General features: G+C 42.7%; 1 protein-coding gene across 2 annotated transcripts in view; it reads left to right on the forward strand.

The window, feature by feature from the left end:
• The first annotated feature begins 7,843 nt into the window (after positions 1-7,843).
• The window catches only part of COMMD10 (COMM domain containing 10), a 119,043-nt gene continuing 109,158 nt past the window's right edge, over positions 7,844-17,728 (forward strand). Inside the window, exons 1-4 of one of the 2 annotated variants that reach the window (XM_040580671.1) lie at positions 7,844-7,967; positions 8,129-8,219; positions 10,729-10,839; positions 12,628-12,783. In XM_040580671.1, the coding sequence (XP_040436605.1) occupies positions 7,936-7,967; positions 8,129-8,219; positions 10,729-10,839; positions 12,628-12,783 (390 nt within the window). In that variant the 5' untranslated portion in view covers positions 7,844-7,935. The remainder of the gene's footprint in view (positions 7,968-8,128; positions 8,220-10,728; positions 10,840-12,627; positions 12,784-17,728) is intronic. The other variant, XM_040580669.1, reaches the window with a different exon arrangement.

A 17,728-nucleotide genomic window follows, 5' to 3' on the forward strand; every position in this document is an offset into this window, starting at 1 on the left:
AGGAAAGTTCTTCCTTCTCCAGATTTTATTAAAATAAATCTTGGCTTTATGAATTGTCTCTAGTGAAGTGCCTGGCGGTGGTGCTTGTGCTTCTTTATTGCTGCCTACCTAGTACACTTGAACCTTCCCCATTTAGGTAAGAGTATGTATTTCATTCTTCCTCATCCTTGACAGCTTTAGAGAGGCATCTAGTCAGTCCTCTTTAAATCTTGACTTTCTAAAACTGAAGGTGTCTGAACTACTGTGGAAGATAATTTTCCTACCCTGTAAAGCTGAACCACATTGCTTGTAATGAGTTTTTCTCTTGCCCATTTCTCTGCTTGTTCACTTACTGGAGAGGAGAGAGGAAATGACTCTGCAATTCTTTGTTGCTGCCCAGGCTACAAGACTGAAACCAACATGTTTGGTCAGCAGATTTATATTTGTTTTAACAACATAGGGCGCATTCAGCCTTGATCTGTTATTAATTATATAGCTAGAGGTAAATGGTTTGGATATTTTTGGCTCTGGACAGAAAAATCTCTTCAGTTCTAGGAGTTTCTTCTTCATGTGAGACATGACAGACTTCAAACACCGTAACTTACAGCCAGTCTCCTTATGAGATGGGTGTTCTCACTCATGATGGGCACTCGCACCCTTTTTGAGAAGTGAGGGTCACCCTGGCTCTCGAAGGGGAGGAGGCTGCAGACTGCAGCAGGCAAGCTCTGGGAGCATGCTGCTAGTGGGGGAATCACTCCCCGGGCCCTGTGCCTGTTGTTTTTGAGGACACTCTCCCAACTTTGAATGTGGCAACACTTTTCTCCCCTACAAGAGGCCATCCTTTGTGGACAAAGGCCTCCTGCTCCAAGACAGAGATAACTCCTAGCAGAAGAAACATCCTGGAAGATCTCAAAAACACCTTAACACCACAAGCTCCTTCTGACTTTGTACCTCAGAAAGATTTGTTTCTCCTTTCAACTAATGACACCTCTGTATGTAAGCTTGTAGCATAAAAACACCCAGTATCAAAAATCTTCCTAGGAATATTTGCTGTGGCGGTTAAACCACTCTCTGTTTGGCAGTTAGATCTGGTGCTGTTCTCTCATATACCTCACTGGTCCCAAAGTGTCCTTTGACTTGTACTGGGAGTCCCAGTAGCCCATATCATCTCTGAGCTATATTTCTTAATGTAGGTAGAAATCCCACCAATGGCGTCAGGGCTTGGTTTCTTGTTCCAGGTGTGCCACATACTCATTCTAGACTTGACTGAATAAACAACTGTTCAAGGAGATAAAGTTGATTAACATGGACAGGAAGATGGTGACCTTCCTTTGAAATAACCTCAAGATCTGAAATGGACAGGTTTGAATTAGCTTAACTTTCTTTCCACTTAAAGGCAAAAACCCAAATAGTTTCTCAAGTGGATGCCTGTGGCAAGGCTACATGCTAGATTTTTTGAGTAATGTGATTAAACCCATATTGGTGTAAATCTTTAGAATCCCATTATTGAATTCATTGATGTTACTTTGTGGTTTTTGACATGGACTCTGTCACAATCATAGCTAAATGCAAAGTGTAAGAGAACTCCCATCACAAACACACTTAGCACAACCTTGAAAATACAGCACAAAACCTGAAACAACAGAAGTGAAAGCCAAAAGAAGGATAATGAAGTAAGAAGATGTTGCAGAGGCTGTTCTGCTGTGGTTTGAGAATGACTTTAGCGTTGCAATGATCCTGATAACTCTACCCCCAGTTCCAAATAAGCAGCTGACAGTGCACAAGTATAATCCCTATTAGGACAGTTTTACATGGGGGACAAAAATAAAAAAAAATTAAAAAGACCAGTGTCATACATTGTATTGTACTGATTCTGAAGCCTAGTGGTAAATATAGAGTGCCTATATCTGGTAGTTTTTGTTGGGCAATTACACAATGCCACACTGCTTGACATTGTGGTTTTAAATAAAATCCCTTACCAGAAAAGGCAAAGAACATTTCTTAGTCTCATGAAATTAGCCACTCTACAGATGACACTAGATCATCTTTTTACTTTGTAGGATGTCTGTCAACACACAGAAAGTTTCTCCCTATGGAATAAGTTTGCTTTAGAAAGCTAACGTTTAAAATAGGGAAAAGAGATCAATGAATTGTTCCTTAAGGTCTATCAGTCCTTCTTCTCTCTCTCCCCTCTCTGCATCCCTGCCCAGGATTATGCACGTTAAAACAGTATGTGACACTATGAATTTACTTTGCCTGTCTTTCCCTTGGTCATGTGGCTTCTTTGCTTATGGCTACCAGTGATCCCACTGTAGCTTAAGGAAGGATGAAAGTACAGGTACATGCTACCTTAGCTGAAGTACCATCTGTCAGTCTCTTGCTTAAAATTGATTCATTTTAAAAAAATATGTTAATTCCTTGTGCCTTCCACTGTATTTCCCTTGTTTACAATCCATATTTATCTGGAAGGAGATATGCAACTGCTGCTTTCTTAGATATTGTTCCTACAAAGCAGTCAGTCTCATGGAAATGAATAACGTGCTCCCATATGACTTCTGTGTAGGTAAAGACAGCTCTTTCTCTACTAACCTCCCGTGCTTGGGCATTGTCTTACTGGCATCCCCTCAATTCCAAAGACTCCACTGTGCATCTCCTGCCACTTAGAAACTTGAAAATTCAGAGAACAAAATAAGAGCTACGCACATCATCCTGTTATTTTCCTTCATTTCCTTCATTCTGCTAGACTTTAAGCTAGAAAGTTATCCACTGAAGACACTGGTTATTTAACAGTTTGTCTGTACTTGTCAGTATCAGAAGTTGTGTCAGCTCTGAGGAAAGAACCACAACAGATGTCCTTGCGTATTGCATTGGATACTTACAGCTGCTCCTGAAACAATGGACAATTTAAAGGAAGTATTAATAAAATTAATGTCTTGTGGCTGGGAAGAGGCCACAATGAAAGCGAAGGCCATTAAATATGACTTTTAAGATGCAAAGGTGTGCTGAAGACAAAGAACACCCAAAGCTTTATCAGATGAGTTAAGACATGGGAGTTTTGAGTAAGAAAGCAGACCAAAGCTATATTGGGGCATGAGGGTGACTAGCTGCAGGAAGGCACTGCTCCCGTGTCCGCCTCTGTTTCCATGCTAATAAACAGGCACAATGATGCTGACTTTTCTCTTGCTCAGTGTTTGCAAATCCTTCATGCAAAGTTCCACAAGGAAGATGTAGAATTATATAAATCCTTTTATGGAAAAGCTCCATGGTTACTAATCTACAGTTATATATAGAACACAGCATCTCTGAAACACAGGCTAGGAAGACAATGGATTACAGCACTATAAAATAACAGGATGAAAATGGAGATATTTTTTTCCCAAAGCAAGCTCCCAAATTTTGTGTGGAAAGTGTTATGGGACTCCTGTCCACATGAAGATAACATAAGGTAACTGCAGTATACTGCCTAATATTCAGTTTACCTACAGTGCTTTAAAAATTATGAAGGACAGTCAGCCTTGGGAGGAGTCAGGTCTGTGGTTCAAGAAGATATAGATATTTCTGTCACAACTTGAGACCACTAAAGTGTTCCCCCTGGCTTAAAATGAATTTCTGCATGTGGCAAGGTGTCATTCAATCCCACCACATTATTTAGAGAAAAAGAAGTCCATACTGTTACTGAACTTACACTAGTATGTGCTAGAATTTGTTGAGGTAAGAACTCTACAGTTATTATTTGCCAGCTTCTGTGATTCATACAAACAGAAAGGCATTTAAAAAAAAAAGAAAAATATTATACTTTGAACTCTTTCCCATGCAATTTTCATGATGTTTTTAATACTTCCTATAAGATCACAACTGCACTCTCTCTGTATCCATCCACACCAGAAAAGAATACAGATTTGATTCACTTCAGTGGGAAAACAAAAGGAGCTTGACTGAAGAAATATCGACTGATACTCTTTCGATAAATATTTAAACGTGTCTTAGATAAATATTTGCACCACAAGCATTACAGGTGCTGCAGCTCTATTGATTTTTTTAGCTAGTGATAGCAATATTGATTTGAGCTTCTCCTTTGCTTCTCCAGTTCATAATCTTAAAACATTTTAAAACAATTTATGCATGTTTCAATGGACTGTTTTGTTTGATCCCATTCTATCTGGAAAACACATATATCAAGTCTGAGCTAACTGCAACTTTGAACATTAGCTAAAATGTTCATGAAGATGATGCTTGCATTTCATTAACCCCGATTTGGAATTTTGGCATAGGAAGTTTTCCTGTTCTATCATTGGCAGAGGCCAATGTGTCTTTTCTCCATTGGCCTGGCCCTACAAAGCTCTCACCTGCTTCCACCTCCACTCAGGCACAAACGTATGAATGCTGGTCCTTTACATGATCGTATCTGTTTGTGTTAGAATGGAATAAATTAAAGCCTTTTGTACACTCACTGATGCCTTTGATTAAAGAAGTAGGCTCTGCAGCCCTGATTCCCATTGTGAAGCACTGTGTCACCCAAATAATCTGACTTCCCTCACAGGATCAGACGTAATAGTGAATGTTCATATATAAGTACGAAAATAGCAAATACTAAACCAGCATACTAAAAGTATACTTACCTTATTGATAGTCCCGTACCCTTACTCCTTCTAAGCAGATTCCAAGTAGTCCTGGTGATTTTAATGAGACTGCTCACTCAGTGGAATGCAAATAATGACACAGAAAAAATGTTTCATAAACATTTCATAAACAAAAAGATTGTTTCATAATGATAACAGTCACAGACAGCAACAGAAGAGTATTTATTTCTGGTAGACATCATTTAAATGAAACAGAATGTAGTTTTCAAAAAATCATTATTTTTTCAACAAGATTTCAAAAGTTGGGCTATTTAATACTAGCTAAAAGGCACAATTAAATCCCTGCCCCACAGATTTATAGTCTGCTAACTTCAGTTGCTTAAGCCACTTGCAAGTTGCAAGTGAAAATCTACGTGAAACATTATTGGTTTATTTTCATTGAGTTGTAGGAAAATTGTTTAGTCAATAAATAGTGCCAGGGATAATGTACAAATCAGATCTTGGAGGAGTTCAAGATGTTCTTCTGTGAGTACCTACAGAAGTCAGGAAAAATAACAGAGATGAAGATGACAGAAAAAGGAAAGGCTTGAGTGTAGACAGAATGGCATTGCAAGTAAGAGGTTTGGAATAAAAAGTAGATCAAAAAGAGCCAAGAAAAAGAGACAAAATAATACACTCAAAGCAAGCAGGTCTTTGTAGGATCTTGAGGTAGTCCTCAATGCTGGATCAGCTTTACTCACTTTCTACAAATTTACTACCCATTTTTCGTAACAGATATTTGTCTCTGTGCTTTAAAACGTCTAATGGCAAGAGGTTCTTCAACATTCTCATGCCATTTATTAGAGTGCTTAATCAACCTTGTGTAGCAAGTCCTCTGTAATTCCTAACTTTACACACTTTTCATGCTTTATATGATCTGTTTCACCTGATAACCATAAAAGTATTTTAAAAAGTAGAGCCTAATTGAATTCTGACTGAAGGGCTGGGTGATGAGAAAAGTCTGTAAAACAAACGATAATCAAGAAACATGGGGGCTTGTTTGATCTTGGTGAAAGAGCAGAATACATAGTTCAATTTCTGGAAATGCAAAGCAGGGGAGACTGAGCTTTTCAGACTGTTGTAATGCAGTGAGTCCTAACTTTCATTAGCAGCTAAATGCTCTAAAGTCTCAGTCACTGATGCCTAAGATTTTGTCATAGTATGTGAGCAGGTTAATTCAAAGGCCCAAACAACATCCATTTGCATGTCTAGGTGGAGTATTTTGAGTCAAAATATCGGTAACAATTGTATTCAAAATATGTCTTAGCTAGATCGATAGTTAGGACAACTGATAAATTAAATTGTGTAATACCATTAGCTCAGTGAAAAAAGCTATTATTCACATTGGAAAATGGACCATGGATGCAAGTACAAGACAATAGTAAATGAATGGATGTATGAGAAGTCACAACTTTTCACAATTCTATTTTAGGAACAGAAAAGTTACTAAGAGGGAAAAAAAATTAATTGTGCACTAGACAGCACTTTGTCAGGTCAGCTTCATTATTTATTATTTCCAGCCATATGCTCTCTTTCCTGTCATTCTTCAGTGAGGCTTTGAACACAGAATTGGGGTAGAACAAGCCTTCGGAGGCCTCAAGTCAAACTTCCTGCATGAAGCAGGCCCAGCTGGAGCAGGCTGCTCGATCCTCTCCAGTTGAGGTTTTAATATTTATTGCTTTGACTATTCATTTTGAATATTCATTTGATACAGCAAAGCGTGAGAGAAAACACTTTCAAATAGGTCCACATGATTATAAAACCAGAGAATTGGCAGCGAACCTGAGTGGCAAATCCAACACCTGTATCAGCAGGAACTTTTTAAAGTAAGCAGGCTATTGTGTACACTTCCAGTTGCCCTTGCTCATTTTGACTGAACAAAGTCTATAGAATTCTGCTCACAGGGGAGATTTCCTACAACAAGTTACATTATTTTGGCATGGAGTGGAACACTCATTTTTCTCTTCCAGCCAAAAAGATTTCCTGCAAGAATATTGTTTTTTCATGTTTCATAACATTACAGAAAAGCAGATGAAACAGTTCAATGCAATTATATTTCACCCTTGAAAGGCCTTTCATAACAGCAACTGTGGGTCCAACTTCTGGTAAGAGGTATAGTACAAAAGTCTCAGCCAGGAATTCTCTGCTTTAAAATTCCTGTTGGAGTATGGCTAGACGTGTCACTCTTTTTTTTTCCTTAAATTGGTTCTTAAGGCCAAGTCTATTTAAACAAATGTTATCTTTTCAAATGTCCTGGCTGAAATCCTGGCTCTGCGGAAGTTAATGACTAAATTCCTTTCACTTCAACTGAGGCAAGATTTCAACATGTACGCTTATAAAACATTTCTTTACAGTACCTCGACAGTTTCCAGCCTTTTCCCACCTGCGCCTGGAGCCTGCCGTAGTTTATTGCCATACTTGTAACCGTTCAGGCCACATCCTATAAACCTTCACAGCAACAAGTCTTTCACAGATTTTTTAGTATTTTTATTTGGCTTCCTAGGAAAACAAGGTTACACAGCCATAGTGCCTGTTCCTCTGTTCCCTTGTCCCATTGTGTTTTAGCTCATTTTTCAGTTTCAGCCAAACCTAATGGAAACTAGAGGTCTCACAGAGATTTCACCCATTCAAGGCAACACCCACGGAGTAGAAATACCCACCCCAGTGCTGCTGCCCCGTGGGCTCCAAACCTTAGCGCTTCTGTTCACGTGGCTTGTCACCCAGCACGCACGTGGCCCGGAACACGGACGGCGTGCTCGGTGCTCGGTGCTCCGGTGCTCGGTGCCCCGTGCCGGGGAATCAAACAGCGCCGGAGGGGGCTGCGCTGGGGGCGGTTACGGGGCCAGGCTGTGTGGGGAAGGCGGGCACGCACCCAGCCACGGCCCCTGAACAACTCGCCGTAGCTCCGCAGGTGTGACAACTTCGTTACGGGTTCGTGGCCCGGCGCACAAGGTCGCCGACCCCTGGCTCGGAGCGGGGTGTGCGCTGCCCTGCGGGAACGAGACGGCTCACGGGGCCCCGAGGGGCCGGGCAGCCCCGCAGAACCGCGCCGCAGCGGCGTGCCTGCCGGTAGGAGCGCTGCCCACACCCGGCACGGCGGGCTCCTGCCAGGCACCAGTACGTCTTGAACACTTTACATCGGAGGATTTCAACTCCAGCCCCCCCAGCGGCTGCAGGGTGCCGCAGCCCCGCGGGGGGGACGCCGGCCGTTCGCCTGCCACCGCGGGGCCGCCCTACCTTGGCGCGGGGCTGTGCCAGGGGGCCGGCGCGGCAGGGCGCAGCGGCGCCGCTTGGCCCCGCCGGGCTGCCGTCGCGGGGCGGGGCCGCAGCGGCAGCCATGGCGGCGTCAGTCGTCCCGGAGAGTGACAGGTACCGGTTGCTTCAGGACCAGCGCTGATCGCGCCCTCGCCCGCGTCCCGGTCGCGGCGGGTCGGGTGGGGCCGGGCCGGGTGCGGGGGCAGGGCCTCGCCGCGGTGCCGGGGCGCGGCGTGTCCCGGGTCCCTCTGACCGCCTCCTGTCCTTCCGCGCAGCATCCGCAGGGCCGTGTCGCTGCTCAACGCTGTGGATCCGGGCCGGTTCCCGCGGCTCCTCTCCCGCCTTCTCCAGAAGCTGCACCTGAAGGTTGGCGGGGCGGGCGGCGCGGCGGGAGCGGGGGCCTCGCGGGCGCGGCGCCGGGAGGGCGCGGGCCGGTGCGGGACCCCCGGGCCCCGCTAGCGCTTCGGCCGCGCAGCTCCCGGCGGGGCCGCGGGCGCGGGGCAGCGGCAGGCGGTACCGGCGGTACCCGCGTACCCGGCCGAGTGCCGCCCCTTGCTCCGCCGCGTCTGCTGCGGCGGGGGCGGGGGGAGGGGAGTGGGCAGGGCCGAGCCCGGCGGAACCGCGGCCCTTCTCTGCCCCGGTGCTTCGAAGTCGTCCTTCTGGGACAGATGAGGCACTCAGCTCTGCTAAGGGACAACTACTTCCTGTTTTCCCCCCCCCCCCCGCCATGTGTTTCACTCATCGCTAATTGCCCAGAAGTATTTCAGGTGAATGAGGTGAGAGCCGGTAATGGATGCGGAGGGTGAGCGGTGTGAGAACCAGCCGTGCTTGTTGCAGCGTGCTCCTGTCACCTCCAAGCGCTGGTTTCTCTGAGAACGCTCTCCGAGGAGACTCCCGTTCCTTGGCTGTTTGTGCAGACTCAGCTCTTGCCCTTGCAAGAGAAAGCCCAAATGCCTTTTCTTTTTTTTTTTGTTTTGTTTTTTTTGTTTTGTTTTTTCTGTTTGTTTTGTTTTGCATTTCTATATGTCCATCAGCCAAAGCCACGCGTGGAATTTGGGTTAAAAATAAAGCCCATAACTTCTAGTGAATATTTTTGTCAATTTGTTTTTTAATTGCAAAACAAATAAAAGAACCAGGAAATAAAATCAGTAGTCAATTTCACTGCACAGTACTGAAAAGTCAAATGGAGACCGAATCCAACCTTGGTACTAAATATTGCAGGGGAAACTAAGATAAATGCTAAAGCAGAAATTATTTTGTTGAGTGTCTGTATCTTTCAGTGTCAGACTTTGTTGATTCCCTTATTTGCTGTTCAGAAAAACAAAAGGAGAGAATTTGTTTTCAATACACATATATATACACAAACTAAATACTAAAATACTACAGGTTAGGACAGGGGTCCTCAAACTGTTTAACCAGGGGCCGGCGCGGATGCAGTGGCAGGCAGCCATCTGCGGCTGCTTGGTTTCCCCCCCCCAACCCCTGGCGGGGGGGGCAGGGGGTTCTGTAAATGCCGGGGGCCGGATTGAGGACCCTGGGGGGCCGTATCTGGCCTGCGGGCCGTAGTTTGAGGACCCCTGGTTTAGGAGCAGCACAGATAGAAAATACAAATGTATTAACAGTTGTAATTCTGAGGCTGTAGGGATTGTTTTGATTATTTGATTCAATTGCTGATATTTTTCCTACCAAAATTACTAGCTTGGATGTTGCAGTTACTGCACAGGGTTTTCTCAGTTGTTTTGCATGGATTTTTCACTCATTGGTAACTGAGAAGTGTCACCAACCTTTTTTTTGTTTATTTGTTTGTGGGTCTTTGTTGGTTTTTTTCTTTGTTTGGGATTTTTTTACTACTCAAGATCAGTTTGGTATCTCTTCACATCTTTAATCAGCATTTACGTGAGCTGTAGTGATCTTTGTAATTTAGTCTATTCAATCTCATGAATCCTTCAGTTTGCCTTTCCAATGTATCTGACTCTAGGACATGTTAAATTGCCAGAAACTTTAAATAAATTGACTTGCCTTAACAAAGCAGATACTCATAGCTCTGCATTTCCTTCTAACAGCTAATGATTCAAGTGATGTTTCCATTTTGATAGTCTTACATTGACATTTTTGTGTAATTGCTTCATTTTGTTTGTTCTGACAGTTGAATTGCTTTTTTTGTGTAGCTTTGCAGTTTTGGATTAATAAGTGGTCTAAATGTGGTGCTTTGATGTCTGTAGCGTAGATTTGTTAGTAATTGCATTTTAAAAGATGGCAATATCTGCATTTAAATTACTGCTTAATTTGTTGTAGTGTAATAAATATAGCAGCTGTATTTTGAATGTAGAACGCATTTTCAGCAATCTTCAGAAATACAGTAGGCTATAGATTCAAGTCTGACTTTCACAATAAGCATACATTAGGCCTTTATTTCCCTTGTAACAGCATGAGTGGTTTTCAGAAGAGTGTACGCAGTGGAAGAAGCACACATAACTAACTTCGCTACAGTTTTGCATTCTGTTTTCTTCAGGGCCTGACTCAAGTAGTACACTTAATACTTCTCTTATTTTTATTTATAAGAAGTTGTTGGAGATGATCTGATAGTTGAAAGAAACATCTTTCTTTAGTGTCTTTTAGGTGCTGAGAAAGCATTTTCTTGTGATGTATTTCAAGCAATCCTGATAACTTCTCATGTGATACTGTTGTCTTTGATTTTCAGTGAGAGGCATTGCACTGTATTTTTCTGTTGGAAAAGAGCTTTACTTTGTTATTTCTGTTTAGAAACAACTGGACAGCCACTACATTTGTAAAAATGGAAAGGAAGTTTTTGTTTTGACAGGTATGTTCTCGAGCGCTAAATAGAATGTCAGGACTAACAATTTTTGTGCTTCAGGCTGAAAGTACCTTCAGTGAAGAGGAAGAAGAAAAACTTCAAATAGCTTTTTCGTTGGAGAAGCAGGATCTTCATCTAGTTCTTGAAACTATATCATTCATTTGGGAACAGGTACCTTGTTTTTATCATTATGAATCGCTAAGTATATATTTTTTAATGCAATTGGAGATTTAAAAAATATAAAAGTCAAGATAAAAAGGAATTGGTGAAAACACGTGTCTATAGAATATTATATATGTTTCGGGGGCATGATTTTACTGCTTTTGTTTGCGTGCCTTTCTGATTTGGATTGGACTGACTGCATTTGTGGAGTGGGTTTCCAGCTAGTGTAAACATAGGTGGTGGAAGCAAGTTGCTCTGTGTGACTGAGAGAAATGTTGACAATTATGATAGACAGTCTTTCCTCTTGCTCATTGTAAGCCATCCATCCATCCATTTTTTTTAATTCCTGTGAGGAAAATATTAGATGGCGTTATTGAGCACTACTTAAGTTACATGACGTGTCAGTTATAGAAAATTTTTGTGCACAGAAGCAGTTTGTACTTAACTGAACAGGTGCATCTGATGTAGCTCTAGTATTTGAGTGAGTAGGTGACTGCATGGTGTAGCGCTAAATGTCTTGTAAGCAGAGGTTTTCTGGTTCTACCATCTACCTGTACTCTACCAGTACGGGTTGGGAAGCCAATGTATTCCTGGTAAATATGGTAACTTATAAATTGCCACAGCTGTGTGATTGTCTGTCCATTTCATGCAAGCGTAGTAAGTGTAGTCTGTGCAGAGGGCAAGCATGCTGATTGTCTTTTGTGAGATTTGAATCCTGTACTTTCTTACACGTGTCAATTTATGATTGGTTCCCTTAGTTAACACATTCCCAGCATTAAAAACAAAAAAACCCCATTCCTCCCCATGGCTCTTATCCACCAAAACTCAAAATGAAACCTGAGGTCACATCCAGACTGGAATTTTGAATTTTCACCTCAGCCAAACCGCGAACTTACCTGTTTTATTACCTGGTCCTAATTTCATCAGACGACTTTATTTATATGATAAATATTGAAGTGAAAAATTAGTGAAAACATGTGAACAGAAAAAGTTCAGTCTCCTCTAGGACTTAATTGTTTCACATTTAAAAAAAAACCCCAAGGGCTGGATATTAGTAGTTGCCTGATAAAGAGTCCCAAATGGAGTATTTGTTGTATGAGGACTCTTTGTGTTCCTGCTGATAGCTACGCTTCTTGGAGTAGCTGTTTGTTCTGTCAGAGCATAACTTTGACAGCCCTTTGGTCTATGGACACATTATAGGTGATAATACTGCTGCACGGTCTTTGCCACATTTTCTTTTTTCTTTTTTCCTCGACCTGGTGCTGACAGAGTCCTGTTTTGAAAGTGGAGACCAGCATACTATATAGAGTTTACCACAAAAATTGACACTAGTAGTGAGGTAATAACTAACTCACCTTTTTGGCAAACTGTTCCTGTCTTTTCAGAATGCTACCTTGTTGTTCAGGCTTGCTTGAACAGTGTAAATTTGGAAAAATTGTCCGTTCTTCATAGGCACAAGTGACCTCAAAGCACAGTTTTTTTTAAGTTAATAGCTGCTTTGGCATTGTGTACAGTGGAAACATATACATATACTCAGATCTAGCTTGTGTATGTGTTTTTTAATAGTTTGTCTATCATGAGAAGAGTCATTTGTAATACTGCATTTTGAGCTACAATTGAGAGAGTTACATTTTTCTGTCTTGTCAGTGGGTTAAGATGAACAGGATGCCTGCAGTCTCACAGTAGAGTTTGCTAGTTGAAATCTTGTGTGAACATGGTGGCCATCTGTGGTAGAATGTATCTGGCACAACTTGTAGAACAGTACTCAGCAACAGCAATTATTTTTCCTTTTAACAGGCTGTCTACCATAATCTGAAGCCTGCTTCATTGCAACAGCAGCTGCAAAGCATTCACCTGGATCAAGACAAAGCTGAAGCATTTGCCAGTGCATGGGCAGCTGCAGGTCAAGATACGATTGAAAAGTTCAGGCAGAGGGTTTTGACCCCTCGGAAGGTAAGGGTTTTTGCTAAGACAGAATAAAGCTGTGTAGATTTTTTTAAAGCAAGGAGTTTAAAGGGGATTGAGTGCACCCCTAGCAAGTTTGCAGAGGACACCAAGCTGGGCAGGAGTGTTGATCTGCTGGAGGGCAGGAAGGCTCTTCAAAGGGACCTGGGCAGGCTGGAGCGATGGGCCCAGGCCAGTGGTGTGAGGTTCAGCAGGGCTCAGTGCCGGGTCCTGCCCGTGGGTCACACCAGCCCCACGCAGCGCTACAGGCTGGGGCAGAGCGGCTGGAAAGGGCCTGGTGGGAAAGGGCCTGGGGGTGCTGGGTGACGGCCGGCTGGGCAGGAGCCAGCAGTGTGCCCAGGGGGCCCAGGCGGCCAGCAGCACCCTGGCTGGTGTCCCCAGCAGTGTGGCCAGCAGGACCAGGGCAGTGACCGTCCCCCTGCACTGGGCACTGCTGAGGCCGCCCCTCGAACCCTGTGTTCAGGTCTGGGCCCCTCTCTGCAAGAGGGACGTAGAGGGGCTGCAGCGTGTCCAGAGACGGGCAGCGGGGCTGGGGAAGGGGCTGGGGCACAGGTCTTGTGGGGAGCCGCTGAGGGGGCTGGGGGTGTTCAGTCTGGAGGCTCAGGGGGGACCTTGCTGCTCTCTACAGCTGCCTGACAGGAGGCTGTGGGCGGGTGGGGGTTGGTCTCTTCTCCCAAGTAAGAAGCGATAGGACAAGAGGAAACAGCCTTCAAGTTGTGCCAGGGGAGGTTTAGATTGGAGATTAGGAAAACTTTCTTCACTGAAAGTCTGGTGAAGCACTGGAACAGGCTGTCCAGGGAGCTGGTGGAATCGCCATCCCTGGAGGTATTTACAAAATGTGTAGACTTGGTGCTTAGGGACGTGGTTTGGTGATGGACTTGCCAGTCCTGGGTTAACGGTTGGACTTGATGATCTCAAGAGGTCTTTTCCAACCTATGCGATTCTATGGTTCTATGGTTAAACTAAGATACAAAGTTTTTGAGAAGCCAAGATAATGGAGAACAAAAAGGGTACTTATTAGGTAGTAGGTAAATGTGATCAGAGCAATGGAGTTCTGTTGTCTAAAAGTGATGTTACATGTTAGCTTAGCTACTGTAACTGTTGGAACCTGACTATATGTGCATTATTAGCAAAGTAAAGTAGTGCAACCTACATACCATTTTGAGATATTTGTGAATATGCTTTACTATTGGGCAAGAGTAAAATGTACTCATGAGTACTTGTAGCGGTTTAGCTCATGAGAGTAAGCTCGTCAGCCTGTTTATTCTCTGTACTTGAAGCATATCCAAGTTCCAGCCATCTTTAATTTTGTAAGCTGGTTAGATGGTGTGTTTTGTGAGATACTTACTACAATTTTGAGATCTTTTTCATGATGGCATAATAATCTTCTTTCATATAAGCCTGTTACCAGTTAAAATTTTGGTACATGCTGTGGAAGTCTCATTGTATCTAGACATAAGTGTCTACATCTATGAGAATGTATAATAACATTCTATTGATTCATAGTAAGCCTTTAACTGCGTAAGGAGATGTGTACAGAATGCAACAGTGTCAGCCAGGATCAAATGGTTCAAAAGAATTGTGGAACACTGACTCAGTTGTTCTCACTTTTTTTTAATCATTGCTATGTGTCTTGTTGGGATAAGGTGCAGTTTATGGCTTTATGATGTGGTCAGTAAAATATACATAGAAAATAAATTTTACATATAAGGTACATGTGATGCACTGACAGAAATGGAACAACGTAATTTACACCAGCAGGTTTATACCTAAATAAACCTAGATTTTACTTAGGTGTAAAATGCACATTTTGATAAGATGAAATATATTTGTGGAACAGACTAAGGGTACTCAGAATTGCATCACAGTTGATTTCTCTAAAGTTTTAAAATTTATCCTATGTAAACCCAGGTAATTTTAGACACAAAACTTGTTGAATTTTTATGTGCAGAATTATAGTAACTCACAGACCTAACCAAATAAATGACTGATAATGTAAGCATGACAAAAATATTTGAGTTGAACAACATATTAGGGCTTCTGTCTTTTTGAGATAATATTTACCAATGCCAAGTATACAAGTCCCAAAGTTTAAATGGTCAGTGATACAGAAAATATATAGGCAAGTGTAACTGTCCCTTGAACTTGAAAACGAAGGGAAATCATGAAAGGTTGTGAGGCTAACTTTCAAAATACAGCATGTAAGTGCAGAATGGAAGGCAGTTCTATAGATACCCTACAAAGCAGCTGTCTGAGAATTTTCTTTAGACAGACTATGCAGTATTATGTATTTTGCTGCTGGGTCTTCAGCGTATGAGAAACTAATAAAACCACCTTTGATCCTCTTTCATTTGGAGCTTGTACTGTACATACCCATGGTATGTCCTTCTGTGACCTGGTATGGGGATGACATTGCTCTGTTTTTTGTCTGCAGCTTTGTGAGCCCTGTAAATACAGTGCTCCTGGTGTATGTTGTAGTTCTGGAGTTTCTTTGTGATTTCAGTACCACCTTGTAGAATGGTATTGCATTTTGCTGCTGTATTAAATCCTACATAAAGCAGTTTTAAACTGTTATTTGTCACTAGGCTTGCAGAAAGCAACTGCAAAAATATCAAAGTGCAATTTACTTGTTTTTTAGCATGAAAGCAGGTTTAAATACAGGTTTTTGCCTCTACATATACTTAAATCATTTTTGGCCCCTCTCTTTTTCTTCTTTTCCAAGCCTAGATGACAATTTTGAGTATCAGCTTGAGTGTGAGTGTAGATCTTAAGCTGTAATTTGAGTTTGAACTTGAATTTATTTTCATAGTTTGTTTTGAAAACCTCTAATGTCTTAATCATGTAGACTTTAGTTGAGTGAAAAACTCATTCACAAGAACTTTTCCTTAACCCAAAGATAAGTTCACAAAACTGATTGCTAAATAGTATATTTATTCTGCTAACAAGACACACAGAGATAAAGTACTTTTAAAATTGCATAGGATAATGGAAGAAGAACTTGCCATCTTCTTCTTATCTCATGAATCTCCTTGTAATGTCTTATGAGTCCAGTAGATGACTGCATGATCATTTCATTGTTGCCTTTTAAATTCTAGAAGTAATTGCATATGAGCACATACTTGCTGTATTATCTTTCTGTACCTTGAGAAATAGTAGACAAATTACTCTCATACTTGTGGCACCTTGCTGTAGTAGCTATCTTTGCTTAAACATTCATCAACATATCTTGAATTAAAATTAAAAAAAGTTAGAATCATGAAAAATGCTTACACAAGAGTGGTAGCTTTTTAGATTAGATTTACAGTTTAGGTATTTAGATGGATTTAGAGATTATATTAACTTTCTTGTTTGGAAAAAGATGTGTATTGAATTATTGCTACATTCTGCAACATGTATATGTGGGTATAACGTGGAAAACAATTGATCCTGTAAATATGCCCTCTGTATAGGTACTTGTTTACATGACTGTGTACAAGTTCCTGGTTTGCATTGTTCACTTCTCTCACAGAAGCAATATTAGGTACAGAAAAAGAACATGACATTTCTGTTGTAATTGCTGGCAACATAATCACAGGATCGCAGATGGTTGAGGTTGGAAGGAACCTCTGGAGGTCATCTGGTCCAACCCCAAGCTCAAGGAGGGCCATGTAGAGCCAGTTGCTCAGGACAACGTCCGGACAGCGTTTGAACATCTCTGAGGATGAAGACTCCACCACATCCCTGGGCAACCTGTACCAGTGTTTGGTCACCCTCAGAATGAAAAAGTGTTTTCCTGTATTTAGGCAGAGCCTCATGTGTTTCAGTTTGTGCCCATTGCTTCTGGACCTGTCACTGGGTGCTACCAGAAAGAGCCTGGCTCCATCCATCTTGCACCCTCCCTTCAAGGTATTTATATACATTGATGAGATCCTTGTGAGCCTTTTCTTCTCCAGGCTGAAAAATTCCATCTTTCTCAGCCTTTCCTCACAGGAGAGATGCTTCAGTCCCTTCATCATCTTTGTGGCCTTTGCTGGACTCTCTCCAGTATGTCCACTTGAACATGTCCAGTATGTCTGTCTTGAACTAGAGAGCCCAGCACTGGTTATAGTAATCCAGGTGTGGACATCATCACCTCCCTCAGCCTGCTGGCAATCCTAACTCCTACTGCAGCCCTAGATACCATGAGCCGACTTTGCTGCAGGAGCATGTTGATGGCTCATGTTCAAGTTGGTATGCACCAGGACCACTAGGTCCTTTTTTGCAAAGCTGCTTTCCAGCTGGGTGGTCACCAGCATGTACTGGTGCCTGAGGTTGCTCCTTCCCAGCTGCAGGACTTTGCACTCCCCTGTGCTGAACTTCAGGAGGTTTCCATCAACCCGTTTCTCCAGCCTCTCTGGGTCCCATGAGATGGCAGCACAACTCTTTGGTGTATCAGCCACTGCTTCCAGCTTTGTGTCATCTGCAAACCTGCTGAGGGTACGCTCTGCCCCATTGTCCAGATCATAATGAAGATGTTGGACAGGACTGGAGCCAGTATTTGCCTCTGGGTACACTGCCAGTCACTTACCTCCAACTAGGCTTTGTGCCAGTGATCACCCTCTGGGCCTGGCCATTCAGCCATTTTTCAGTGTACCTCTCTGCATCCTTGGCATACATCAACAGCTTGTCTAGGAGGATCTTAGGGGACACAGTGTCAGAGGTCTCCCTGAAATCTCCCTGAAGGCAGACCCTGCCCACTGCTCTCATGTTGTCTACCAAGCCAGTCATTTCACTGTAGAATTTGGTCAAGCATGACTGACTTATCCATGCTGACTATGGCAAGTCACCTTGTTCTTCATGCACCTGGAAATGGTTTCCAGGTTCAGTTATTCCATCATCTTCCCAGGGGCTGAGGGGGGGATGACTGGCCTTTAGTTCCCTGGGTCATCTTTCTTGTCCTTCTCTCACTCCTAGG

Source organism: Falco naumanni, chromosome Z, assembly GCF_017639655.2.
Source record: "Falco naumanni isolate bFalNau1 chromosome Z, bFalNau1.pat, whole genome shotgun sequence".
Lineage (NCBI taxonomy): Eukaryota > Metazoa > Chordata > Aves > Falconiformes > Falconidae > Falco > Falco naumanni.